This window comes from Copadichromis virginalis, linkage group LG4, assembly GCF_057382275.1.
Source record: "Copadichromis virginalis isolate Kocher_CV1m ecotype Utaka linkage group LG4, C_Virginalis_male_GT1.1, whole genome shotgun sequence".
NCBI classification, from domain to species: domain Eukaryota; kingdom Metazoa; phylum Chordata; class Actinopteri; order Cichliformes; family Cichlidae; genus Copadichromis; species Copadichromis virginalis.
The window spans coordinates 28,383,806-28,409,724 of NC_140621.1; the positions used below are offsets into that span (position 1 = coordinate 28,383,806).

At 40.8% G+C, this 25,919-nt stretch overlaps 4 protein-coding genes across 6 annotated transcripts; 2 read left to right on the forward strand and 2 right to left on the reverse strand.

The window, feature by feature from the left end:
• Positions 1–4,577: 4,577 nt before the first annotated feature.
• On the reverse strand, positions 4,578–8,211 carry LOC146711731 (zinc finger CCHC domain-containing protein 18-like). Of its 2 annotated transcripts, XM_085454689.1 has the most exons (3): positions 7,902–8,211; positions 7,738–7,806; positions 4,578–6,933 (listed from the first exon to the last, which is right to left on the reverse strand). In XM_085454689.1, exon 3 carries the CDS (start codon positions 6,270–6,272, stop codon positions 4,578–4,580), a length of 1,695 nt encoding a protein of 564 aa, XP_085310815.1. In that variant the 5' UTR covers positions 6,273–6,933; positions 7,738–7,806; positions 7,902–8,211. The 2 variants fall into 2 exon arrangements, with proteins under 2 accessions (XP_085310815.1, XP_085310816.1); XM_085454690.1 differs by having other exon boundaries at positions 4,578–7,801.
• A 3,672-nt stretch (positions 8,212–11,883) lies between these two features.
• Positions 11,884–14,378, forward strand: ccdc43 (coiled-coil domain containing 43). 2 transcript variants are annotated; one of them, XM_085454693.1, is made up of 5 exons: positions 11,884–12,070; positions 12,627–12,720; positions 13,628–13,763; positions 13,920–13,972; positions 14,102–14,378. In XM_085454693.1, exons 1-5 carry the CDS (start codon positions 11,897–11,899, stop codon positions 14,287–14,289), a joined length of 645 nt encoding a protein of 214 aa, XP_085310819.1. In that variant the 5' UTR covers positions 11,884–11,896; the 3' UTR covers positions 14,290–14,378. The 2 variants fall into 2 exon arrangements, with proteins under 2 accessions (XP_085310819.1, XP_085310820.1); XM_085454694.1 differs by having other exon boundaries at positions 13,631–13,763.
• A 745-nt stretch (positions 14,379–15,123) lies between these two features.
• On the reverse strand, positions 15,124–21,843 carry meioc (meiosis specific with coiled-coil domain). Its single transcript, XM_085454692.1, has 8 exons — positions 21,711–21,843; positions 21,308–21,410; positions 19,854–20,026; positions 19,640–19,744; positions 18,001–19,483; positions 17,383–17,517; positions 16,273–16,450; positions 15,124–16,199 (listed from the first exon to the last, which is right to left on the reverse strand). Exons 2-8 carry the CDS (start codon positions 21,368–21,370, stop codon positions 16,009–16,011), a joined length of 2,328 nt encoding a protein of 775 aa, XP_085310818.1. The 5' UTR covers positions 21,371–21,410; positions 21,711–21,843; the 3' UTR covers positions 15,124–16,008.
• Positions 21,844–23,156: 1,313 nt separating this feature from the next.
• fzd2 (frizzled class receptor 2) lies at positions 23,157–25,729 on the forward strand. Its single transcript, XM_085454695.1, has one exon. It carries the CDS (start codon positions 23,320–23,322, stop codon positions 24,955–24,957), a length of 1,638 nt encoding a protein of 545 aa, XP_085310821.1. The 5' UTR covers positions 23,157–23,319; the 3' UTR covers positions 24,958–25,729.
• The last annotated feature ends 190 nt before the right edge of the window (positions 25,730–25,919 follow it).

A 25,919-nucleotide genomic window follows, 5' to 3' on the forward strand; every position in this document is an offset into this window, starting at 1 on the left:
TCTTCGAACAGGAATTTCTTTGCTTGTTTGTTCATCTCTCTCTTTGTTTACTGTTTCCCTGTCAAATATCAAGTCCTCTCCTTCCTCATCACTCCCTAACATGTCCGAAAGAAGTAGGATTTGTTCATCCCTCATGTCAGGGCGATCCGTAGAAGGTAAGTCTCTTTCCTTTTCAGGTTCGTCATTTCCGGGTAAGTCTCTTTCCTTTTCAGGTTCGTCATTTCCGGGTAAATCTTCCCCATACAAGGCTTCTCCATAACTCGCAATCTGATTGTCATAAGGTTGGTTATGGTCAGCATGACTGGCTGGAACAACATCGGAGATGGTGTCTGCACAAGCTGGAGCATTACCAGCCAACTTGTCTTGATCTGCAGTCACATCATCTTGACCAAGACTTGATTTATGGGTCAGCAGAAGATCTCGCTTGACAATGTACGCCGAGTCATTTGGCACTGATCTATCTGCAAACCAGTGGACTGAAACAATATCATCCTCGTCCGAGGGGTGATCTGCTCTTTCATTGTCTTTCTGAGTGGTCCGTCGCGTTCTGGGCCTTTTCTTGGGTTCTGGTTGTTCAGGTTTCACTTCCTTGGCTGCAGAGAGGAACCCACAAGGGAGTAAGAGGTCTCTGTGTAGGGTGCGTATGGGGCCATCCCCGCCCTCTGGTTTAACGGTGTAGACGGGGAGGTCTCCAGCTCGTTTCACCACCACATAGACGGTCTGCTCCCATTTATCGGCGAGTTTGTGTTTTCCTCGAATGCGTATGTTCCTGACCAGCACTCGGTCCCCGATTTCCAAGGTAGATGTGGTCACATGTTTGTCAAATCTGGTTTTGTTCCTTTCGGCTACCTTTGCAGCACTCCGTGTAGCTATTCTATAGCTCTCCTCAAGATGGGATTTGAGGTCCTTAACATATTGGGAGTGTGACTTGTTTTGTTGTTCTCTCACAGGTAAACCGAAAGCCAAATCGACAGGCAACCGTGGCTGACGCCCAAACATCAGCTCATACGGTGTGAATCCAGTTACCTCGTTCTTGGTACAGTTGTACGCATGAACTAAAGGCTTTACAAAATCCTTCCAATGTGACTTGTCTTTGTTCTCCAGAGTTCCAAGCATACTTAAGAGTGTTCGGTTAAAACGCTCCACCGGGTTGCCCCTGGGGTGATACGGCGTAGTCCGAATCTTCTGTATGCCTGCTACTTCACACAGCCCCTTGATCAACTGAGACTCAAAATCAGGCCCTTGATCGCTGTGTAATTTTTCAGGAATGCCATAGTGTACTATGAAATGGTCCCACAGACACTTTGCGACAGTCTGAGCTTTTTGGTTCGATGTTGGGATAGCGACTGCATATTTAGTAAAATGATCTGTGATGACAAGAACATCTTTCACATTACTGCTGTCTGGTTCAATGGATAGGAAATCCATGCAGACTAGCTCGAGGGGTCTTGTCGTCATGATATTCACCAAAGGTGCAGCCTTCTCAGGTAACGTTTTCCTGCGCACACACCTGTGGCAGGTCTTTATCTTTTTCTCCACATCTGAGGACATTCTTGGCCAATAGAACCTGGCTCTGACCAGATCGAGTGTGCGCTCTATTCCCATATGACCCATATTGTCATGTAGGCTTGTCAACACAGACTCTCGCAGGTCTTCAGGTAAGACCAACTGGTAATGTTTATTACCGCCTTCTCTTCGTGTTCTGTAGAGAATGTCATTGCACAGCTCGAACCTGTTCAACTCTCTCAGCAACAGGACTACGTCTGGAAGTTCTTTCCTCAATGTGGGAGGGGGTTTCTCCCCACTCTCCATCTGGGTAATAACATGTCTGATGCACCGATCAGATCTCTGGCTGTCTCTGAGATCTGCCGGTGACAGGTGGGGAATGATGTGTAAGCCTCCCAATGTTTCTTCCTGCTCAAAGCTGTCAGGTATAGCATCTCCAGAAATGGCAAGACTTTCGACAAGGGTTATACCTGCATCATCACCCAAAGCTTCAGAGGTGGTTGAATGATAAACAAACTGTCTCTCACAGATAGCATGAACAACGTCCTGATCGACTGAGTCAATATTGTCTGGATCTGACAGATGTTGTTTTGCGAACTGGCATATCCGGTCTCTCTCTTTTTGAGATGTAAGGTCATCAGGTAGCCTGCCATGAGGACGACGCGAGAGTCCATCGGCATCTCCATTTTGTTTTCCAGAACGATACTGGAGTCTGAAATTGAAGGTAGAGAGGGACGCCAACCACCTGTAACTGGTTGCATCGAGTTTTGCTGAGGTGAGGATGTAGGTCAGAGGGTTTGAGTCTGTGACAACGGTGAACTGATTGCCATAGAGGTAGTCACTCAGCTTCTCTGTTACAGCCCACTTTAAAGCCAAAAACTCGAGCTTATGTGCTGGATAGCGGGACTCACTACTTGACAAACCTCTACTCGCATAGGCGATAACCCGCAGCTGTCCCTCCTGCTCCTGGTATAAGGCTGCTCCAAGGCCCGTAGTGCTCGCATCCGTATGAAGGATGTAAGGCAGCTTTGGGTCAGCAAAGGCCAGGACTGGAGGCGACGTTAGCTTGTCAATGATAGTCTCAAATGCTTTCTGGCATGCAGGGGTCCACCGTCCATAAAACGGCTCCTTTGGATCATGATACTGATTACTCCTCCCTTTTGATTTACAATGCTTCCTCAGTGGTGGATAACCGGACGTTAGATCGTTCAGCGGTTTCACAATACTTGAGTAGCCTTTAACAAACCGTCTGTAATATCCACAGAACCCAAGGAAGGATCTCAGCTCCTTAAGGTTCTGAGGGACTGGCCAAGTTTTAAGTGTGGCTGTCTTTTCTGGGTCAGTTTCTACTCCGTGTTGAGAAACAACATGCCCCAAGTACCGAACTGAGGACTGGAAGAACTTGCACTTCTCGGGGGACAGCTTTAAGCCATACTCCTTTAAGCGTTCCAGGACTTTCATGAGTCTGGCTTCATGCTCCTCAAGGGTTTTCGAGAAAACTATGAGATCATCCAGGAAAACAACAACTTCCTTCAGATTTATGTCTCCCATGCATCTCTCCATAAGCCTCTGAAAAGTACTTGGCGCGTTTGTCACTCCCTGTGGCATACGGTTGAACTCCCAGAAACCTAGTGGACAGACAAAGGCAGTCTTGGGCTTGTCACTCTCCGCAACTTCGATCTGATAATAGCCGGATTTAAGATCGAGTGTACTGAACCACTTGGAACCTGAGAGTGCGGTGAAGGTGTCATCCAGTCTTGGGAGGGCGTATGCATCTTTCACTGTTTGTAAGTTTAACTTACGGTAGTCAACACACAGACGTACCTGACCGTTCTTCTTCCTGACCACAACAATTGGCGAAGAGAATGGGGACTCGCTCTCGCGGATTACTCCAGTTGCGAGAAGCTCTTGCAAATGCTTTCGAACAGCCTCTATGTCGTGCGGGTGAATCGGTCGGGCTCTGTGTTTGAATGGTGTCTCATCTGATAGCTTAATGTGGTGTTTGACCTTGTCCGTCCTTCCAAAATCCAGATCAGTCTGGGCGAAGACCTCTGGCATACTGCTCAGCTTTTGAGTAATGCGGTCTTTCCAGTCAGAAGGGATGGGAGAGTCGGCAAAGTCAAATGTCACACTAGAGGTCCTGGATGGTTCACACTCTGATGGCTCACTCACAATTTGTTTGTGAGATAGGACAGTCTGTATTGCACTGAGTTCTGCAATCACACTCTTTGCTGGGATGGTAATGTCATGCTCTGACTCATTGGAAACTACTACAGGTAGCTTGCACAACTGGTTATTTGGCAAGTCAAGGAGACAGGTTTGCACCAAAAGCCCCCCAGGCAGGGAAGATACTGAAGGATATTCCAACAGGGCAGATCTCTCAGTGTAAAATTCCTTGATTGATACTGTCCCCTCAAGAACGACTGTTTTCCCAGCTGGGACGTTCACTTCATCCTTGCCACGCATCCTCACTAATCCAACGTTTTCATCTGAACCTTGCTTTTGCCGCAACTCCAGTACTTTGAGTACGGTTCTGTACCCATGAGGAATGGGATGGTAGCCCTCTGGGTTTGCCTCTCTGTACATTTCATACACTACATCAAGAGTGTTTGTTCCTATCAATACACAAGACTTCGTTAATGTCCCGGTGTCTGGGACTACTAGAGCTAGCGTTTTGACTTCTAGTTCAGCACCAAGAAAGTCTTTAGGAAAGGTGATTCCAATCTCAACATAACCCAGGTAAGGTACAAGCTGCCCATTGGCCCCTTCAACCTCCAGAAGGTCATGTAGTGGCTCTATCTGTTGCTCAGACAAATACTGGTCATAGTAGGACTTGGTGACAGTGGTCACTTGAGAACCTGTGTCAAGGAGACAACTGCACACCTTACCTTTGATCGTGACTTGACCTGTACTCTTTGTGCCTATGAGCCTCTTAGGTAGTCTGAAAGGTTGTTCTCCAACATGGGATTGCCTCAAAGTGGCCTGTGCTCTTGGTTTAGCTTGACTTCCAGATTTAGCGGGACGATGTTGACCTGCTTCAGTCCCAGTTTGCCCCACAACTGAGACTGCGTCTAAAAATCCTGGTCAGCAGATGGAGTGTTTTGCATCTCCCAAATGCGACGCTTCTCTCTCAATTGCTTCCTCTTATCAGCGACAAGAGTGGGGTCTGGGTCATTACTGCAACTTGCTGAGATGTGGCCATCCTGACCACACTTGAAGCAGTACCATGGTTTTGGCTGGGTGCTCTGCCGCAAGTTGGCAGGCTTCGCACTTGTGACCTTGATGCTAGGTGTTGCCATAGCCATCTCACGTAAATCACACTCGGCCTTGTCCTTAGGCTTCGAGCTTTTCTTCTGTTTCTTTGCCATCAAATTAGTAAGCTGACTCTGTAGGGATGCAACTTGCTTCCTCAGATCTGTCAACGGGTCAGAATCAGATTGAGTCACTGCCTGTAGCTCACTACAGGTGCAAGTCTTTTGACAGTGCGCCACAACCCGCTGCCGGGTTGAGCCAAGGTGTTTCTTCATCCGTGTAGCTTTAGCTGCCAGTCTATCTTCTTCTGTCCGGAGCATTAATAGAAGTTCTGAGAATGTTGGGGGTTGGCTTTTCTTGTTTTCAAGATTAAGATCTGAGAGCAAGGTGTGGTCCCAACATCCACGACAAAACTGCTTGAGAATGTGTTTATCGGCATCCCCAGCAGAGACTCCTCCCCTCTTCAGAGTAAGGTTCAATGCGCCCTGAAGACGGCAGAGGTACGCAGAGGCCTTTTCACCAGGATCCTGAAGAGTGTTCATGAATTGGGCGAAAAGCTCCTCTCCATCTTCCACTGTTCCAAAAGCTGCATCCAACAACTGAAGGTAAGTCTCAGGTGTAGCTTCTGGGCTCAGTCTGTTGACAATGTCAGCTGCAGGGGACAACAAGCTCTCAAAGATCTTTCTAGATTTTTGAAGTTCAGACATGGCAGGGTCTTTCCTGAGAAGTTCGACATGTGAACGCCATGTGTCATAATCTGTCTCACCGCTGGGTCTGGGGATCCTGCCAGAGAATGACCGGAGTCTCATTGGAGAATATGAATGTGCAATCAAGTCATCTTTCTTCACGATGTGTTCCACAATGACTTTCTGAATTTCAGGTGGGTTGAAACTGTTTGCCGCACTAAATGGGCTCTTTTTGAAATCAACAGGTAGGTGTGGCTCCGCACCACCTTGAATCAATCCTACCTGGGGTGGATCTTCAGAAAACTGCTGGCGTGCAATCTCAGAAGTTTCAAGAGAGGGGTGAAGCTGGTTCTCCCTGTCTGGATCATCAACTTGCATGGAGGAGAGCATACATTCATCATCGGTCTCTGAACTCCCAATGATTTCACTGATCTCTGTCATCATCAACTTCAGTACCTCTTCAAAACTTTTGCCACTCAGTTTTGCCACCTGCTTTATTTCATCTAAGTAGGACTTAGTAGCACTGCCACCCACCTTGGCAGTGTAAACGCTGGAGAGAGCTCTTACATGGTATTTTACACCGGGCTTCCCTTCAACTTCATATGTGTATGGCAAAAGATCAGTTAAGGCATCAATGGCGTTACCACTTCGGTACTCGACGATCAGGTTTTTGAAAAATTCTGAGTTTGGATCTACAACTGGGACGGCTCTAAAGGTACCATACTGCTTCAAAAAGTCAAGAACCCCTTCATCATCCAATGAATTGAGTGTACCACTAACAATTACTGCATTGGGGACTTTGATACCTGAGCTCAATACAAAATCCATCTTGTGGCAATAGCAAAAGATGTTTCAATGACAATACACACTTTAAGGAGGTTTCACTGCTGATATTCATGCACCAAAGAGCTCCTGGCTGGCTCGCCACTTTTGTAGCACTTACGTGGAGTTACATAAAGTACCGATGGATAATTACCAAAGTAATAAGCAATTTGGGCTAGTGTCAGAAGACTGAGAACGACTCTTAGAGCTCTGGTACACGAATGGCAGAGAAACCAGACAAACACAGTTATGTGGCTTTAAAAGTACTTTAGTGATGTTAAGCCTTGTAAAAGAAATTTGTAAACAACACAGTATTACAACAGGTTTTAACAGAATGTCAAGTATAAAAATTTCCCCAAAAGTAGCAAAAAAAATAGAATTAAATAAAATTGTGCACAAGTAAAAGAATTAGTCTTTTTTAAGTCCAAATGGTACCGGTGGGGCCCATAGAATTCGTCTGACAAGGAGTGTGTGTGTGATTGTCTGTCCTACCGTACTACTTGTACAGTAGAGGATTGTAGTCCATCAATGTGCAAATGAGTGTGCGTGTACATGTATATCGTCTCCTAGGATCTTGGGTTGGCTCGCCATCCAGTGAACACTGGAACACTCTGGGTTCTGGAATCGCTGACCTGGTCTTTGGATTCGTCCCATATAAAAACCTGACCTATAAACAATGGCCAAATATATGTCACGTGCCCTTTAAGGATAACTCTCACAAATTAAACTAAAGTAGTGTCACGGTGCAGTAACTACTATTCAGATCAGCTATCATCAATTCAATCATCATCAGTTCAGTCATGTTGTACAATATTAAAATATCAAGTTTCAAAGGTCAAAGTATCAATATCCAAAATTTCACAGTATCAAGGTTCAATTATTTGTAACCTGCAGTAACATTAAAGATTATCTACAAGGTTTTAAACATTCAGGAATTATAGTCACCATATAATTCACTTTCATTGTAAACATTAATTACATCGATCAAAATAACTCACTGTACATATATATCTAATCACAAATAAATAAGTATATTACCCCTTTTAAGAAATGGAATAATATGCAAATGCTTATCAGAAATTGAACAAAGTGCAAATAATCAATTTCAATAACACGTAAACACAAGGACTCAGTCCACAAATAGGAGTATTAAAATAGACGTGCTTAATCCCGCTTGTACCATAGGCCTACTAGTACAAGTGGAAATACACTAAAAATTACCTCCAAGTGTTCAATACTGAGTATTGTAAAACAACTGATTGACATCAAAATTTAAACAGGAAGCAGGATAAAGTCTGATTACAATTATCTCTCATAAAGTTATTTTTAGCTGCTTTAACCATTTACAGCTTTTCACATGTTAATGACTTAGTTAACGATCTAACTAGCATAACAACAGCGTTTCAGAGACATCGAACAACTGTACCCACACTCCGCACATCACGTGTCTGATTAGCCACATTTAGCTTACCGCCGTCGAGTGGATGCTCAGCATTTACATGGAGCCACAGCTCAGTAAACCCTCCGGTTTCGCTCTGCCCTTGACAACAACAAGTGCAAATACATAATTTGTGAAAAATATCAGTTTAGATGGTATTTCTTTTAACTCGTTAGAGGTTAATTTCTCCAGCTTACCGATAACAAAAGTTTTAGTCCGTCTGCTCTGTTCGGCTGTAGAAGCAAGAGACTGAAAACTTGGGAGCTGGTACTAAGGAGGGACAAGAGCTGCCTAGAGCTTCACCGATTGGCTGACATGTGAGGAGTGGAGTAAAACAATAGGCTCTCATCAGAGCTCATCAACCCTCTGAGAAACTTAACCCTTGTTTGACCAGAGCATATCATATATAATCTGCATCCCTTCTATGTTTAAATAAATATTTTGATCTCATTTCACTTTCATTAACAGGGACAGTAAGAACAGAACAATGAACATTAAATGTTTTAATTTTTCTTCTCTTTTTGTTTGAGATGATTTTAGGAACTGGGTTACACATGCGAGAGTTAATGCATCTTATATCATTTTGCTATACAGCAAAAAGCATTTTCTTATCCCAAATAGTCAAACTACTACTTAAATGGGTGGGATGGCTACCATGTAAGAACGTGGCAGCAATGTTAAATAATGATGATAATGGATGGACAGCTAAAGCTTGTGGTCCTAAAACATGACTGGTTATTGGTTGCTATAATGCTAACAAATTTCCCCCACTTTCTCACCGACTTTGCCAACTACTTCTCTACTAACCTGAGAAACTGCCAGTCAAAGTCTCCATGTAGAAGCGGGGGTAAGAAGCATGAGTGAAAGAGGGGACAGAGCGTATGTGTGTGACAGTGAGTTGGGAGAATTGAAAGGGGGAAACAAACAGACATACCAATTAAAAAATTCAAATGCAGCACAGCGATAATAGTAGAATTATTATATTGTATTGGCGTAATTACAGAACCAGTGACTTGCCTCGCTCTGGTCCACCCACCCATCACGTCTCATAGGTCAGACCACTCATATACTGTACACTCTAAAATCAGGAAAATTAAACACTCACTTTATCTGTGCAATAAGTAGCAAACAAAATAATATACTACTGTAATAATTTTCAATAAATTCACAATACGTTTGCAGTGTAACAGTACACGTTATGTACATTTGAATCCAAAACCATGTGCACAATAAATAAATAATCAAAATCAGACTTAAGAGCCTTATTCAAAAGAATTAGCAGCATCTCAAACTTTCAATATTGCTACATGTTGAGTTACAATGTGATGAGAAAGCAAACTGTTATAGAAGATGAGGAAACATGCCTGTTACACATGCTGTTTTTCATTGCACTGCACCGCCTGGTTGTTCTGGGCTTTGGTTATATTCTGTCACATTAACGCTGGGATAGAGGATATGTTGACAGAGAGAGGACATTGCACATTGAGACTGTAGGGCCTTTCTAAGGCTGGTGGCAGTGCGACACAAAGACAAGTGTGCATCTCTGCGCGTGTATGTATCTGTGCATAGAAGTAGAGGATTGCCTGTGGAGCAGAGCATGTGGATGCCCACCCACTCAGCAGCCTCGCGGCCCTCGTCATTTCGCATCAATCCACAGCCCCTCAATATAAATAGGACAGGCGTCCTAAAGCTACGCAGTACTATGAGAGGCAGTGGCATTATGCATCGACCCTGGGCCCCTCAGCTTGAAATATGACTACCCCAGCCTGTTTTAATGGCAGTTCCCCTCTCACTTGCACGCCGCTCTGTTAAAAGGGAACTATTTTGGGAGTAGGGATACAGGAAATTGATACACCTTAACATTTTGGTACTGAATACAAGAATTCAAGACAAACTGCTGCTAAAGGACGGATCAGTGTAACTGCAGATTTTGGAAACCTCATTTTAATTCCACATTTAAAAATTTCATCTCTAAAAAAAGCTTTTCCAAGTACTGCTTTTCTGTTTGTTTGTTTCTTGTGTGGTTACTGAAACTTTTGCACAGTTTGAACAATTTTTACCCAGCACCAAATGCTAACTGAAGCATGTGAACACATGAAGAGAGAGGGAAAAAAATTAGACCCACTATTTTTGTCATATTTTCCCAATATTCATGCCTCGGTAGATAATCTAGAGACATAGATTTTGCTTCCTTAGCAAACTTTAAATGTATGTAAAACACTGAGTATGCTACACGTTATGTACCTTATGTTATTTAAAACTTGTCTGTCTGGCTTCACAATTGTTAAGTGTGTTTGATGAAGCTTATACTTAATTTTACCTACAATAATGTGCAAAGTGAACCACATATATAAGCCATCATAAGCCAATGGGCTGTAAGGAACCGAAGGTGGTGCACTAAAATAGAGAGAAAAGTTCCACACGGTAGCTTCCCTGTGGCGTCACAGAAGCTTCACACTTCATTACTGCAAGTCCATCGACGTGTGAAACTATTATGTGGGAGCAACAGGAAGGGAAATGCGCGCTTATGCACGTGTGTGTGTGTAAGGGGTAACAAATAACCACCCTTCCACAAAATGCTTTCTAGAAGCAGGATCAAACCATTCACTTGTGTTTTACTATATTCAAATAGCTGGAAGGTGTTGTTGGTTCTCTCAGTGTTAGATGACAGGAGAGGAAGAAACATCATGCAGGGCATTTTCTTCTTCAACAGGTCTGCAAACAACTATATTTTAACAAATCGACTCTGATGCAAATGCACATTGGGATTTTAAAATGAAAAACATACTAAGTGAGGTTCAAATGCCTGTCATGCAGCTAAATTCATCTTCATCCATCGTCTTCACCATAAACAAAGAAATAAACAAATCTGTCTTCTACTTCCACCCAGTGGCCAAAAACAGAATGTCACACATGCCGATCATCACTAAAGTCTGCATTTCGTGTGACTCAATTTACATATATACTGAATCAAATACTACAAAAGATAATAGTAAATACTTTAAAAATGTGCATAACTTCATCATGCAACATCTGTTTCACAGTAATGGAAATTGCTTCCGTCAATTATTTCTCCTAGCCTCAATCTTCAAAGATGACTTGTCCCAATTTAGAAGGCGGAAACAAATAGTTCTTTAGTATTTTTGGTATGTTTTGATCACGATTGTCTTCTGCCAAGAGGTTTTTTGATTGCCAGTTGCCCACCGAGTTTACAAAGAATAGCTCATTATTTGGAAATCAACATTTCAATTAGACTAATACTGGCACGCCTCCTGCTCAAAGCGTGATTGAGTGCGTAAGTACTTGTATAAACTGCGGAACAATCAAACATTAATTTTCAATCAAAAACTTTGGTATTCGTGGCAGTATCCCAGGGCACTTAAGCGACTGCCAATGCTGGGCATTTAGCACCGATTCAATTTTTGGCTGCTAAATCAATTTAACAAGCAGCATGATAAAGTTATCACAGAAAATGTTATTCAGATGGACAGTTGACAAGACCTGTGTTCATAGACTACGAGTTGTAATTTAGCTTTATAGGTGCACCCCTGAAGTATAATCTGTGTGCATGATTTACTCTGCAGGGGGCAAAGTGTAGGGACCCTTCGTGTGGTGGTTTGGTAAGGTAATCACAGAAATTAGGAAAGACTAGAAAATACAGTCTATAAGCTACTTGTATGAGGAATGGATGCAGAGTTTCTCTCATTAAACGACGACAGCTTTCGTCTCAGTTTAACTACAATCTTGTGGCTGAAAACAGAAGAAATTGCAAAAGAATACAAAAAATGCTAATAGTGTCACGCTGTGAATAAATATTACAGCTTAAATTCATGTTGAGACAAAAGTTATAAGTAAAAAATACACATTTCTATGACTGCATAAACATTTTCTTTATGTTTCAAAAATGCTACAATTAAAGAAAAAATAGTAATTGGCACGCAAACTGCCTCAGCATTTCTTTCAAAGCAACAGCGAGAGATAAATTTGATTTTAAGTTCATATACTCAGCCAATCAGCTGCTACATTTGTGTATTAGCTTGTTACAAAATAAAAACGATTCATTACCTTGGTCGCGCTTTTTCTGTCCTTTGTATTGAAATGCTGAATTGTCAAACACCTTTAAAACTTTTTCTTTTTCGCAGGCAATGACAACGGACAGCCGAGCTGCATCGTAGGACCCAAAGGGGCCAAGATGGCTGCGCCCTTGACAGACGCCGGGGAGTTTGAAAGCTGGCTAAATGATCGACTGGACTTGTTAGAAGTGGATCGTGAGGTGTATGGGGCGTACATTTTAGGGATTCTGCAAGAGGAGGAGACCGACGAGGAGAAAGAAGATGCGCTTCAAGGAATTTTATCTGCATTTTTGGTGAATATTCGAAGCGCATGTTCGGTTCTCCCAACAAGGCTGTGTTTTCTCGTCTGTTGCTGTCCGTCTTGTCGGTCTCCTGGTAGCTTACCAAGTGACAGTGCTGATGTCAGCCTCCATATGTGGCACTAATGATCGACCGTAGATGCTATTAAGTTTCTTTAGCTAAGATCCAGTAGTAATATAGGTCAAATTGTTTCGCCAAACCCCACTAAGAAATCGCCAGGTTTTAGATGAATGTGGTCTTAAGCCGCAATGATGCGCACCACGTAACAAATAAAGGCTTTTCTACATTTTCCGAGACGTTTTTACGTTTGCGGCTCAGAAAAAATACAGTAAATCACCTAGTGCAGTTTATATATATATATATATATATATATATATATATATATATATATATATATATATATATATATATATATATTGATAAAATAACGTATCTAAACTTCTTGTCTTATCACTGCTCCTGAAAAAAAATATGTTTTATGTAGTGAGGTCAGAATTCGAGTTGTTACTTCTGTGTGACTTGCTTGAATTCGCTGTCATTTGTGTACAGGAGGAGAACACAGTGGAAGATGTCTGTAAACAGATCATAAAGCAGTGGGAAGAGTGTTGCAGCAAATCTGCAGCCAAAAAGGATGCTGATGATGGTATTGTATGACTGATTCATTCCCGATACCATATTTATTGTCCTTGACTCAGAGTTACTCAGTTGGGAGTAAGGGGAAAGCAAACAGGACAAAAGCCAAAGCATGGGAGCGAGTCAGTGTTTAATAATTACTAATGATTAAAATGCAATAGTGGTGTTTAAGCACACAGGGTGAAAAGAGGTGAGTTAAGAAACACTCAGTACATCATAGGAAGCCCCCCAGCAAGCCAAGCTTAATGAAGCCTAACTAAGGGATGGTTCAGGGTCACCTGATCCAGCCTTAAATATAACCTTTTCAACATTTTAAGCCTACTCTTAAAAGTAGAGAGGGTGTCTGTCTCCCAGATCTAAACTATGAGGTAGTTCCACAGAAGAGGGACCTGAAAGCTTAAGGCATTACCTTCAACTCTGCTTTTAAAAAATCTAGGAATCACAGGTAAGCCTGTAGTCTGCGATCAAAGTTGTATATCTTCTCTACAAAGAACACAAGAATAAATTCATCAAAGGATGGCAGATTCATCAGTTTATTTAAATCCAGACTGAAAAGGGAAAAGACAGCTTGCTACTTAGGCTGTCTTTAATACTGGTTAAACTTACAGAAGCATTACATCTATGAGTTGAAGATCGTTTGCCTTGAGTTTAAAGCAGAGTGCTTTGTGACACTTCTATCCAAGGGAGAGATTTCCTGGAAACACTAACAAAAGCAGCCCCCAAGACTGAAACCAGAATGTAGGCTTGAGTTTGGAATGAGAATGTTGACTATGTACATAACCATAAGGAAGTGTTATGCTGTGTGGAGACATATTGCCCTCATGGCTCCATCTGCTAGTAAACCTATATACTGACAGCGAGAGAGGAAAAAAATCTAAAATAGCAAAAGCACATTTTTTGTCCTTTCTTCTCTATAGCAGAGGTCCAGGCCATTGCCAGTATGATAGAAAAACAAGCTCAGATTGTGGTGAAGCAGAAAGAGGTGTCTGAGGAGTCCAAGAAAAGGAAAGAAGCCCTTCTCGCTCAATATGCTAATGTAACAGACGAAGAGGAATATCCTTGATTTATTGATTGAAAAAACAGTAAGTCTGCAGTCAGTTTGGCAATCATCCATATTTTTCACCATGCAAAGGAAATGAGGGAAACTGTTTGTCTCATCCAGTGCAGTCATAACCCTTAAGATGTCAGTTCTTTCCTTGACTAAAGCACTGAAGCTGAAGAAGAGGAGCCAACAACTGGAAATATCACTGGAAATGATAAAAGTATCCTTTGTGCAGATATTTTACAATTGTATGTAACCAAGTCTAACCCAAAGAATGGATAATTGATACATAACCATGATGTGTACAGATTTTAGTTTTCTTCCACTTGTCCTTTACTCAAAGTGTCAGGCCTGTTCAAAAACACCAATGTGGAGCTGGTGCTGAACAGACAAAAGCAAAAGCGGGACCAGGCTCGCGAAGAAGCTCAAAAGAAGAAGGAAATGGACAAGATGCAGCGAGAGAAGGACAAACTAGCTAAACAGGACAGAAAAGAGAAGGAGAAGAAGCGTACACAGAAGGGTGAACGCAAAAGATAAAACCAAAAGAAAGGACACTTTGTAAAAAAGATTTTTGCTACAATATTTTAAAAAAAAAAAAAAGTCTTTGGCTCTTTTTCAGCTGAACACCATCCACATCAGACCCTTGTTTGTTTCTCATGTGTGTGTGAATAACAAACTATATGTTAAGAATAAAAATAAATGTCTTTTGTTTTCAGAGTTAAACAGATGTTTAAAAAAAACAAAGCTGTATGTCAATGATGAACATGGTCAATCCCTTGTTAGTCAAATTTTCACTTAAGTCTGCCAAATATAGTTTTTCCAACAAATACATAGTATGCTTTGAGTTGGCTAAAAGTACATTTAACCTTAAATGATGAAATTATACTGCTGAACCTGAAATTGAACTAATCGTAAGGGGGGTGAAGAAACCCAAAGTTTTAACTCAACAGTTGAGCCTGTTATCCTTTGCCACATCTTGCAAATGCCTTCATTTTTCAAAACATTTTTGATTAAAGGCATGTGCTGCTGTAATAACTCAATGTTTTTTTTAAGAACACAGCAGTTGTAAATGACCTCAAATATATTATGTACCATCATTCTGAATGTTTACGGTTCATCTTTTAAAATAAATTAAAAAAAAATAAAAAACACTTTTCAGCAAGGAAATTGCTTTATTTTTGCTTTTTTTCCCACTTCAAACAAGAAAAAATCCAACAGAAACATTAAAATAGCAGGAATAGAACAACACTGCTCATTCACAAAGCACACGAGGGAAGAAATGACACAATATGTATTTCCTGAGAATTCTTTGTAATGCCTCAATGTTTTGGTCCCTTGCTGACAAACTGTCAATTCACTGATGTTTTTTAATTGATTAATGCATTCAATTTTTTAGATGCTACACTTTAAAGCTTGACCATATTTTCGCTTAAGACTACATTTCACATAACAGAATTATGATTACAGTTAATAACAAATAATTAAAGTGTTAAATACTAAATGGAACATTTATCCAAAACTATTGACACTGATATGCAGCAAGTATTTGAACATTTCAGTGTTTTCAGAGTTTAACATCCCACCGATATGTCTGTTAATACCATGTTTCTAGCTGGAAGTGTGATTAAAACTTAAAATCTATATTTTTTTATTAGAAATTTACATTAGTGGCACCAAATTGCAGATAAAAACTTTTCCCATTGTAGAATTTTAAAGTTAAATATGAAAAACTGAAGCTGTTGAAATCAGTTGGAATATTTCAGAAAGCATTTTAATAATTAGCATGTTCATTTTAAGCTACTGCCCTTGAGAATCAATTATTGCTTGGGAATACCCAGAACTGAGGTTCCATTACATTCCAATAAATAAGTAAAACAATGAAGATTGACTGAAATCTTCTACATAAATAGTGCCTTTAAATACAACAGTGATGGTGCAAGATTTGTGTTGATTGCGTCTGACACTAATTGAATGAAATTAAGTTAAGATGCAGCAGGATAAAATATTTCATGCAATTCCTACACAACGAAAGAAGCTCTCTGAAACCAAATGATGAAGTCATCGCACTTTTAAATTGCTCATCTCATACTCTGCAGTGATCTTTGTGTTGCAGATAAAATGTGGTTTTGACTTTCAGTTAGGTAATACTACAATAACCTTTGTTTCATTGACCCTGCTAGCTATAGAACACTTAAAAGCAGGGCAATGTGGAGTGACTTTAATTTTATCTTCAACTCATACTTGTCGCTTGCTAAATTATAACCTAAAAGAGTATCTTTCAAATGAAGAAGGGCACTTCTCCTTGTTTGCGTCTTCCTTGATAATATGATGATCCTGGATGATGATGGGTTTTGGCAGTGTGATCTGGAGGGCACACCACAGAGCTGTGCAGAGCTTCCTAGTGGTAGCAGCTAGGTCCTTCAGAGCCACGACCACCAACAAGGTGTCTGTGAAAAAGAACACATTAGGACATGCAACATGGAACATGCATACAACATTGTCTACCACTACGTGGATTACCTCGGTCCTTTGTGAAATTAGGTCTCTGCCACTGGTGCTTGGTCATGTTCACAGCCTCCTCCTTACATCTTGCCTGTGTGACACAAATGGCCATATGATTCTTTTTCAGGGCTGTGTGGATGTTTGCTGGAAGGGGAACACCACATAGACACTCCATTTTCTCCAGAAGACTTGCCACCTGTAACACATCACAAAAAGATCAATTAAAAAAATAATAATAAAAGACCAATCCCAAGGAATGATGACATATCATGCATGAAAATAATACAAAATGTAAAAAAAAAAAAAAAAAATATTGAAGTTGACTAGGTTTACAGTTAAAATGTCCAAAGGTCTTAAAACATTTCATTTCTTTTAATTTTGCTCTGACTATAGGCAATAGGTGAAAATACAATATATAGATAGATATGCATGTATATGATATGCATATTTAGACATAAAAACAGGCTGTTAGTAAAGTGTCTAAAGACACAATTTAAAATTGGTTATTTCCTAAGTTGTCTGCTCTATGTGGAAAGCCCCAGAGTTAGGGGGCTTTTTATCCTTGAATGATTCATAGATTAATGCTATAAGGCTTAACAAAACAAAATATTCCTCTAAAGAAATGATCATGTTAAAGCACTGGATTGGAAAGCATGTGTAAATGACTACTTTAATAGGCATTCATAAACCCAGGAGAAATACTGCTGAAAACCACTTTTTAAAAAAATTACAAGACAGTCTGGCTGCTTGGAAGAAAAACAAAAGAAATTGGTGGCTCAAGACTTTTGTATACTACTATAAGTTAGGTCATGTTAGTGTATTTGCCACTTATGGGGTTTTTGTTTGTTTGTGTAGTCTGAGCAATTGACACACTCCACAAAAAATGACCAAGGCCACAATTTAAACCCATCTATTATAAATACAATGTAAGGAAACAATTAAGATTAACTGTTTGCCTTACTGGGGCAGTATTTTATATGCATGTATGATTTTTAATTAGTGCCCCTGCTTAAAAAAAAAAAAAAAATGTAGGAACTGAGTTGCCTGTAACTGTTAACAACTGGTAACTGCTGTGATAAAATTCCCTTGTAGGTGACAGTATATAAGCATTAAATTCAGGGCTCTCACCTTTGCTTGTTCTTTTATCTGATTAACAATGAGGTGGTCAACTCTTGTGGGATTTGGTGGAGTTTTGGGCAGGTTACTGTTGGTCACTGCTGGACTTCTTTTCTCAAGAAATGTTTTTGTAAGGATGACTTCTGTCTAAAATAGAAAATATACAAGAATATGACAACCTTAAAAATTTTTAAAGGGTAGAATTTTTTTTTTTTTTATAAATACCAACAAAATATTTTTGTACATCATAAGCTGCAAACAGATTTTTCTCAAGCTGATGCTAAATATTAGCAATAGAGAGATTCGGTTGTTTTATTGTACTTTTTATATTTTATATTTATTATTGCATTTTGCACCAAGGGAGTGGCACTCCAATTTCGTTGTACCTTGTACAATGACAATAAAGGCTATTCTATTCTATTCTGGACCCAAGCTGACTAAAAATACATTTACTAGTATAATTCAGTTGTATTGCACACACAAAAGCTGTATTTGTATCATGTTTCATCAGCTGAGCAAATGACCTCATTAACTTAATTTCTATAAAATAAACTTTTTTTATAACTTTAGATTGAAGAGGGCTTCTACTCCTAATATCCTCTAACACAAAATCAGGACTTGATGGCATACCCTTTTTCTCTCCTTCTCCAAACACCTCCACTGCTCATAACACTCATCCAGGTAGAAGTAAAGCTGAATCACTGGTCCTCCATGATTCCTTAACACTGAAGTTGTCATTGCTGAGGCCATTCCATGATAAGTACTGTCCCTTCTGTGGGTCCTCATGTCGCTGAGGTAGGAGTTGAAAGCTGCAGATTCATTAAGTGGAATCACATCATCTGCTTCCATGCCAGGAACACTACTTGCATAAGGCTGTGTGGATCTAGAGCTGAAGTTGGATTTGACAGGGATCCCCGAGTACCTCCTGGGGTCATTTACAGGATACATTAAGGGCATGAACTGCTGTACATTCCCTGCACTGACCATGCCGTTTTCACCATCAAATCTTTTATACTGCACAGTCTCCTGGAAGTCAAAGTATGGGTTTTGTGAAAGGAGCTGTGCTTCCCCCTCTCTCATGAAAGTGTTGAACTGGGGCCTCCTAGCAAAGCCCTCTCTTAGAAATCCATTTGCTTGCATTTTGCTTTTTTCTTTCTGAACCTGAGATTTTGTCTTATTCTGCAGCTGATGTTTTGAATACTGGTTTGTAGTTACATTTATGTTCTCTCTATGCACCATCTTTTTGGGGTATTGATTTGGGGGATTTAACAGTGTAGGGAATTGCTTTGGCTGTTGGACATACTCTGTGCTTTGAGGGTAGAAATTGGGTAGATCTTGAAAGCCATCCTTTTTGAATGTTTGTTTCTTCACTCTGTTTCTTTCTCTTTGCACTGTCCCCAGTTCCCCCATCAGCTGTTTTGGAATCTGATTTCCAGGAGAATTCTGTCTTGACATTGTAGGACTGGTTATTTTCCATTGTTCAGCCACGTTGTCTTCATGGTCCATGCCCACTATCTGCTTATGCATGTTTCCCAGGTCTCCACAATACACACCATCATTCCCATGTGTCATTAATGACTGAAAGCTGCTGACCAGATGGTTAATGTGTTCTGGTACATACTGCCCATTACCATTTGGCTTTATGCTGTTCTGGATGTAGTCATCTTCATAGAAAGATTCAAAACAGGGTGTGTTGTTTTCACTTTGAGGTCTAAAAATGTCACTGATGTCAGGAAAATTATTAAAAGCCTGACCATTGACTCCTTTATTATAAGATGGCATGTTGACATGTTTGTTCTGCTGCATCTGTGATGTATAGCTGCTTCCAGCATTTGGTACTGGTAGACCTGGTGGCAGCTTTTGGGGATGGGGTAGGTAGCTCTCTCCATTAAAAAGCCACTGTCGATTAGAAACAAGGCCATTCGACTGTTGCATTAGCTCACCAACATCTTTGTCTCCTGACCGATGCTGTGCTTTACTGAAACTTTCCTGAGATACATAGTTTGGAGTAAAGGAAGGGTTATGCTGCAGTTTTGCCTCAGATTCTAAATACTGTAGCAGTTCTTCACTCAATGTCTTTGGAGACCAGATGGGATTGCATGTAGGTAGGGTCCTAAAAGAGGAATTGAGGAATTCCTTTAGTGACAGTAATCACAAACTATTTTAAGCAGGTAAAACTTTCACATATCTTATTCTGTTGATTATTACATTTTACAATGCACACTGTAGCATGAAGTAAACTACTACATGCATCACAATAATGACATACCCTTCACTGTAGAAGCTATCCTGTGAATCTGCATCATCCAAAATATTTGACACTAGACCCTGTAGATCACTCTCACCACCATAATCAGCATTTTCAGGGGGTTTCCTTAAAGTAACAGAAAATAAATTCTTAGGAAATAACAAATAGCCGTTTTGATTGAACAAGCATTGCTGCATAGCAATGAAACTGCTTACAACTTCATTTAGGTGAATACCTGCTTTTAATGCTGGGCTGGGCACATCTAATGAGTTCATAAGGATCATCCTGAGTAGAATAAGACCAGGGCATATAGGATGCAGTGTCCTGTTCCTGCTGTGACGCACTGGGGATGGAAATGAAGGGTATTGCTACCGTACTGCCATTTCCACCTCCCGCATTAACACCCACCTGAAATAAAGAAAATCCAATCTCATATAAGGCAAACTAATGCAAATTACAACACTTAAGCTAAAACTTTCACAGACAATTTTAACTCTGTAAAAATACGGAATTGAAATTATTTCAAATAATTACATTTGAAATGATAATGTTAATTTATTTGCCAGTTTTTGAACTAAAATATATTGGCAAAAGCCTAGCAGCTTTTTCAGTGGGTGTTGGAGTGAGAGGGTCGCCTCTCGTTTCCAATCCTGTTCTTGAGTTTCATCAACAGGATCTCAAAGCATAGCCAGGCGGGGGCGGCGGCGGGGGGGGGGGGGGGGGGGGGGGGGTGTCACTCACTTTGGGAATCTCATACTATACCACAGAGGATTTTTGCAAGGTCAAAGCGTGACCTCCCGCGTACACTGGAGCAGTTTGCAGCCAAGCATGAAATGGCTGCAATGAGAATCACCACCTCCAAATCTGAGGCCATGGTTCTCTGCTGGAAAACGGTGGTATGCTCCCTCTGTGTTGGGGGAGAGAGACTGCCTTAAGCAAGGTTCAAGAAGCAAGTATCTCGGGATCTTATCCACAAGTGATGGGAAGACAGAGTGCAAGTTGGACCAGCAGTGTGGCATTAGCAGTACTGGACTGCCTAATGAACAAAGAGCTTTTGATTTACCAATCTATCAATATCCCAACCTTCACCTAGGATCAGGTAATCTGGATATTGACCAAAAAAGTGAGGTCATGAATACAAACAGAAGAAATTAGTTTCTTCCATATGGTGGCTGGGCTCAGACTTAAAAGACAAGTTAAGAAGCTCAGACGTCCAAAGGAATTCCTGGAGTAGATCCCCTGCTCCTGCATGTCAAAAGGACCCAGTTAAGGTGGTTGGGATGTGTAACAGAAGGTTTACAAGTACATCCAACTGGGAAGAAACCCCAGGGTAGACCTATTTATTTGACAATTTTAAAACATCTCTATGCGATACAAGGAACTTAAAAAAGAAAGAAAGAAAAACTTCCAAGAATTGCAAGCACAACTTTAGAGATCATAATTAAAACATTGTTTCATTCCTTAGTGTGGTTCTAATCTGAACTAAAAAAAAAAAAAAAAAAAAAAAAAAAACCTTTGGGATGAACTGCATTTTTTCCTTTGTCCCATAACCCAAGTTAACCAATATGGTTAACTATGGAGGGGAAAAAATGATCATCAGTGAGTTGGCCTATCATAAACTCTTAAGAAATGGAGATATTTCAAATATGCAAAGTACCTTAGCCTAAATTACTGTTTATTCCTGCTTACCTGACGTTGATAGCTGTGGAAGAGTGAATTTGCAAATGCGCTCTGACGTCCATCAAACGCCATTCTGAACTCCCCTTTGGTTCTTCAGTATTCGGTTACAGCTCTGGCAATGTACAAAGAACGAAACATTTTTATAAAGATTTGCATAGTAAATTAAGACATTTGACAGATATGGAAAATACATTAGCAAACTACTTTTTCGGGAAAAGGCAACTTTTCAGCTAGCCAACTTAGCAAACTTAACTAGCCGTTTATGTAACTGGACAAGCTAGCAAACTTTGATGATGACTTTGCTAATTTAACCCGTAGCTTTAGCCTAACGCTTTTACCAGTAAATTTTTTCTAATTTTATTTTATTTTTTAACTTTTTGGTCAGCAAAATGTACCGTTTAAAGTTACCTACCCGCATTTAGTCAAACAAGGCGAACTTAAGGAGTTTCAACAGTTTTCTCGACAACCATCGCCTTAATCCCTCTCGTGCCGTCCTCAAGTCCACCCAGGAGATGTTCGATGTTGCCCTCGCGACCTGAAAGCACATTGGCTGAGGCTGAGGGATTATACTTTTACTCCAATTAACATCAAGCAGAAAACAAAGGGGCATAGCAACATGTAGCGGCATCCCCTCCCCCATAATTTATACCATGGTGTGGCATGGCAGGTGCTAACATAAAAAACACCTTACACAGAAACTGTGTATAAAGGCTATATAGGCTATGTTAAGCAGAACATGTAAATACTATCTTTATTATAATAATCATTTCTTCTAATATAAGTGGTAGTAGTCAGTTTTAGGTCTGCAGTTTGTTCATTAAATTAATTTTAAAATGAAGATATTATGATCTTAGTACATACAAACAAACTGAGTTACTGATGGACACTTGAAAGTGACACGAAACCCTTCTCCTATCTACATTTTAGTTTAAGGGGCGCTTGTAAAGTCTATTCTACCACACCACTCCAGCTGTGGAGTTAATTTCAAAGCGTCTCAAAATGCAACCAGTAGACAAGAAAGTGTTCCTTCAAAATAAGAGCATGCGCATTCTAGTGGGTCTAAACGGAACAGAACCGATTTTGGTCGACAAAAGAACCCCCAAATTTGTAATCCATGGGTGCAGGTTGTTCAGGTCAGATATTGAACCCTCTTAATCCATGCAAGAATGTGGGTCCGAGATAAAAATAAAAAAATAAAAAAAAACACTATAATTTAGAATAAAAAGAACATTGTTAAAGTATTGTTAAAGTTGTTGAAGTAAAAGTACCCATCATGAAGTTCTTATTTTCTGCAAGGTTGTTGTTGATTTTCTGTCTTAATTGTGTATAACAATAAGCGATAACAATAAAGAAAATTAAAATGAACTTAAAATAAGACTCAGATTGTGCAAAAGAGCATATTACACATATCCCATAAATCATAGACACAGACAACAATGGGAATGTAGAATAACAAATAAGCCTGATAGAGAATCAGCCCTGCTGCCTCCACAGTGAAGAATGGAGTAGGTGAAATGGATTGTCCATGATAATAATACATGTGTTCAGTCACCCCCTGTCACTTCCTGACTCAAATGTCTCCAGAGTCTCTGGCTCTGATGCCACAGATGCCATTGAAACTGCATAGATTGTCTGCCTTCAACCTTCAACCAAAGCTGCGATTATGATTATGATGCTGATTGTTACTGATGATGGTGTTGGTGCGGGTGTTAGGCATTAAAGCAAAAATATCTGAGACTCGAGTATTTTCCTTCAAAATCATATTGGGATTTTATTTTGAAAGATTGTACCGGATGTTGTGGCGTATTTCTCACTAACGCTGGCCCGAAGGGAATTTGAGTATTTAGAAGAGAAAAAAGTCAGCCAGCAGTGTTTAAGCAGAGACTAAGCAACAAAGAGAGGAGCAACTTTGCCCCCCTATAGAGACTTACTGTTACTGGAGAACTGATAATACGAAGGAGCTCACTAGATAAATTTACAGCGACTTTATCAGGCTGTAGTTGATACTTAAACTTGGGAAGATGCGTTTTTGCAAAACTTTTTTTTTTGCGGTCCTGCTGCCCCTGCTGATATCAGCACAGTATCAAGGCGACAACGGAATAGTTGTCCCGGAACATGGATTTTGTCAGCCGATTTCGATACCTCTGTGCACGGACATTGCTTATAACCAAACCATCATGCCCAATTTAGTGGGTCATTCCAACCAGGAGGACGCAGGGCTCGAAGTGCACCAGTTTTACCCGCTCGTGAAGGTACAGTGCTCGCCAGAGTTGAAATTCTTCCTGTGTTCCATGTATGCGCCTGTTTGTACAGTTTTGGAAAAGGCCATTCCTCCATGCAGATCGATTTGTGAGAGGGCCAAGCAGGGCTGCGAGGCTCTTATGAACAAGTTTGGCTTTCAGTGGCCGGACCGATTGCGCTGCGAAAACTTCCCTGTGCTGGGAGATGGACAAATCTGCGTGGGCCAAAATGACTCCTCCACTGCCACCGTCCCTCCGGTTATATCTGTTCCAGGAACGTCGGATGTCTCCATAATCCCCCCACGTGGAAGGCCATTCCATTGCCCGTCTGTTCTTAAAGTTCCCCCATATTTGAATTATAAATTTTTAGAAGAGAAGGACTGTGCCGCTCCCTGTGAGTCATCTAGGAGCGGTGGGAAAATGTTTTTCAGTGATAAAGAAATTCATTTCTCGCGCATATGGATTCTAGTTTGGTCTGTGCTTTGTTGTGCATCTACGTTATTCACAGTAACCACTTATTTAGTTGACATGCAACGCTTCAGATACCCAGAGCGGCCCATCATCTTCTTGTCTGGCTGTTACACTATGGTCTCCATTGCCTACATAGCAGGCTTCTTCCTCGGTGATAGGGTGGCGTGCAATGACAGCTTCACCCCTGATGGCTATAAGACCATAGTCCAAGGCACCAAAAAAGAAGGCTGTACTATCCTCTTCATGATGCTCTATTTCTTCAGCATGGCCAGCTCCATATGGTGGGTCATTCTATCGCTCACCTGGTTCCTGGCTGCAGGTATGAAATGGGGCCACGAGGCCATTGAAGCTAACTCTCAGTATTTTCACCTGGCAGCCTGGGCAGTGCCAGCTGTCAAGACCATTAGCATCCTGGCCATTGGGCAGATTGAAGGTGATGTGCTCAGCGGAGTCTGCTTTGTGAGTCTCAGCAACCTGGATCCTCTGCGGGGCTTTGTTTTGGCCCCTCTCTTCATTTATCTTTTCATCGGCACCTCTTTCTTGCTGGCTGGCTTTGTGTCACTGTTCAGAATCCGCACCATCATGAAACACGATGGCACCAAGACGGAGAAGCTGGAGCGATTAATGGTACGGATCGGGGTGTTCAGCGTGCTCTACACGGTACCTGCCACCATTGTTATTGCATGCTTCTTCTATGAGCAGGCCTTTCGGCCCCACTGGGAGCACAGCTGGGTCAGCCACAACTGCAGGAGCCTGGCCATTCCCTGCCCTATGCATCCTGGACCCCACATGACACCAGACTTCACCGTCTTCATGATCAAATATCTGATGACTCTGATAGTGGGCATCACCTCTGGTTTCTGGATCTGGTCTGGAAAGACTCTGAACTCCTGGCATAAGTTTTACACAAGGCTGACAAATGGCAAACACGGAGAGACCACTGTGTAGAGTGAAAGCACATGAGTGTTGCTGGGATTATTATTTGTTTTATTATCTATACCTCATGTCATAGGTAAGTAGCACAGTGAGTAGCTGTAGCATTTGTGTTTGCCTCAGCTTTCTAGTCCCACTTGCATGCCAAACTGAGGGTTGGATTTTGAGAAAAACACAAGCTGGATAAACACAGACTGAACCTGACTGTGTGAACAAATAACAATCATGGCTATGGATGCCATGTGCTGATTGCTCTCCTCACCTTCTCTGGTTCCTTTCTTAAAGCCTCCATAAACTCTGGGGAGTGATGATCCAGCAGACAATAGAACACAGACTGAATGACTGATTTGAATTTTTTTGAACTCTTGCAAAAACATTTCATGTACAGTTTTACAAAATTGTAAATAGTATTTGTAAAAACACAACATTATATTATTGTATTTAAAAAGTAAATACTTTACCTTATCTGCTAGTGTACTCAAACTAAGTAATTTTGCACTGTATGAATGCCACAAGCCCAGACAAAGACATGCCTGTTTTTTGTTCTTTTTGCGTTTTCTTTTCTGTTAATTTGTGATTATAGATTAGAACATTGTGTTGTTATCCTTAATTTACGGAAAACATGTGCAGAGTCTCTGCAGAATTTACAGATATCAACTCATGACTATGAATTTTGAACTTGTGGTTAGACAGGAACATCATGCTTTGTGTGAGGTTTTTTTTCTCATCTTTCTGCTCTTATATGTGTTCAGTATTGTTTTAACAATTAAACCCTGTTGTTAACGTGTGATTTTCTTTAATTCAAGCACAGCCACATTGTTTTCTCAAGGGGTGAGGGTTGTATCACACCTGAACATCTGTTGCCTCAGACTGACGGGCAACAGTTAAAGTGATTATTGAACACAGAATTATCCCCCAGGGAAATACAAGGAATCCACGTACGTTGAGCCTGTCAGTATAAACACAATTCGCCTGTT

Bases quoted from the DNA above. Each gene is read 5' to 3' on its own strand.
- fzd2 (XM_085454695.1), top strand. From the start codon at position 23,320: ATGCGTTTTTGCAAAACTTTTTTTTTTGCGGTCCTGCTGCCCCTGCTG.
- ccdc43 (XM_085454693.1), top strand. From the start codon at position 11,897: ATGGCTGCGCCCTTGACAGACGCCGGGGAGTTTGAAAGCTGGCTAAAT. The intron at 12,071-12,626 runs GTGAATATTCGA...ATTTGTGTACAG, and splicing joins GAATTTTATCTGCATTTTTG to GAGGAGAACACAGTGGAAGA. The intron at 12,721-13,627 runs GTATTGTATGAC...TCTTCTCTATAG, and splicing joins CAAAAAGGATGCTGATGATG to CAGAGGTCCAGGCCATTGCC.
- LOC146711731 (XM_085454690.1), bottom strand. From the start codon at position 6,272: ATGGATTTTGTATTGAGCTCAGGTATCAAAGTCCCCAATGCAGTAATT.
- meioc (XM_085454692.1), bottom strand. From the start codon at position 21,370: ATGGCGTTTGATGGACGTCAGAGCGCATTTGCAAATTCACTCTTCCAC. The intron at 19,745-19,853 runs GTATTCACCTAA...TGTTACTTTAAG, and splicing joins CAGCCCAGCATTAAAAGCAG to GAAACCCCCTGAAAATGCTG. The intron at 16,451-17,382 runs GTGAGAGCCCTG...GATGTGTTACAG, and splicing joins AGATAAAAGAACAAGCAAAG to GTGGCAAGTCTTCTGGAGAA.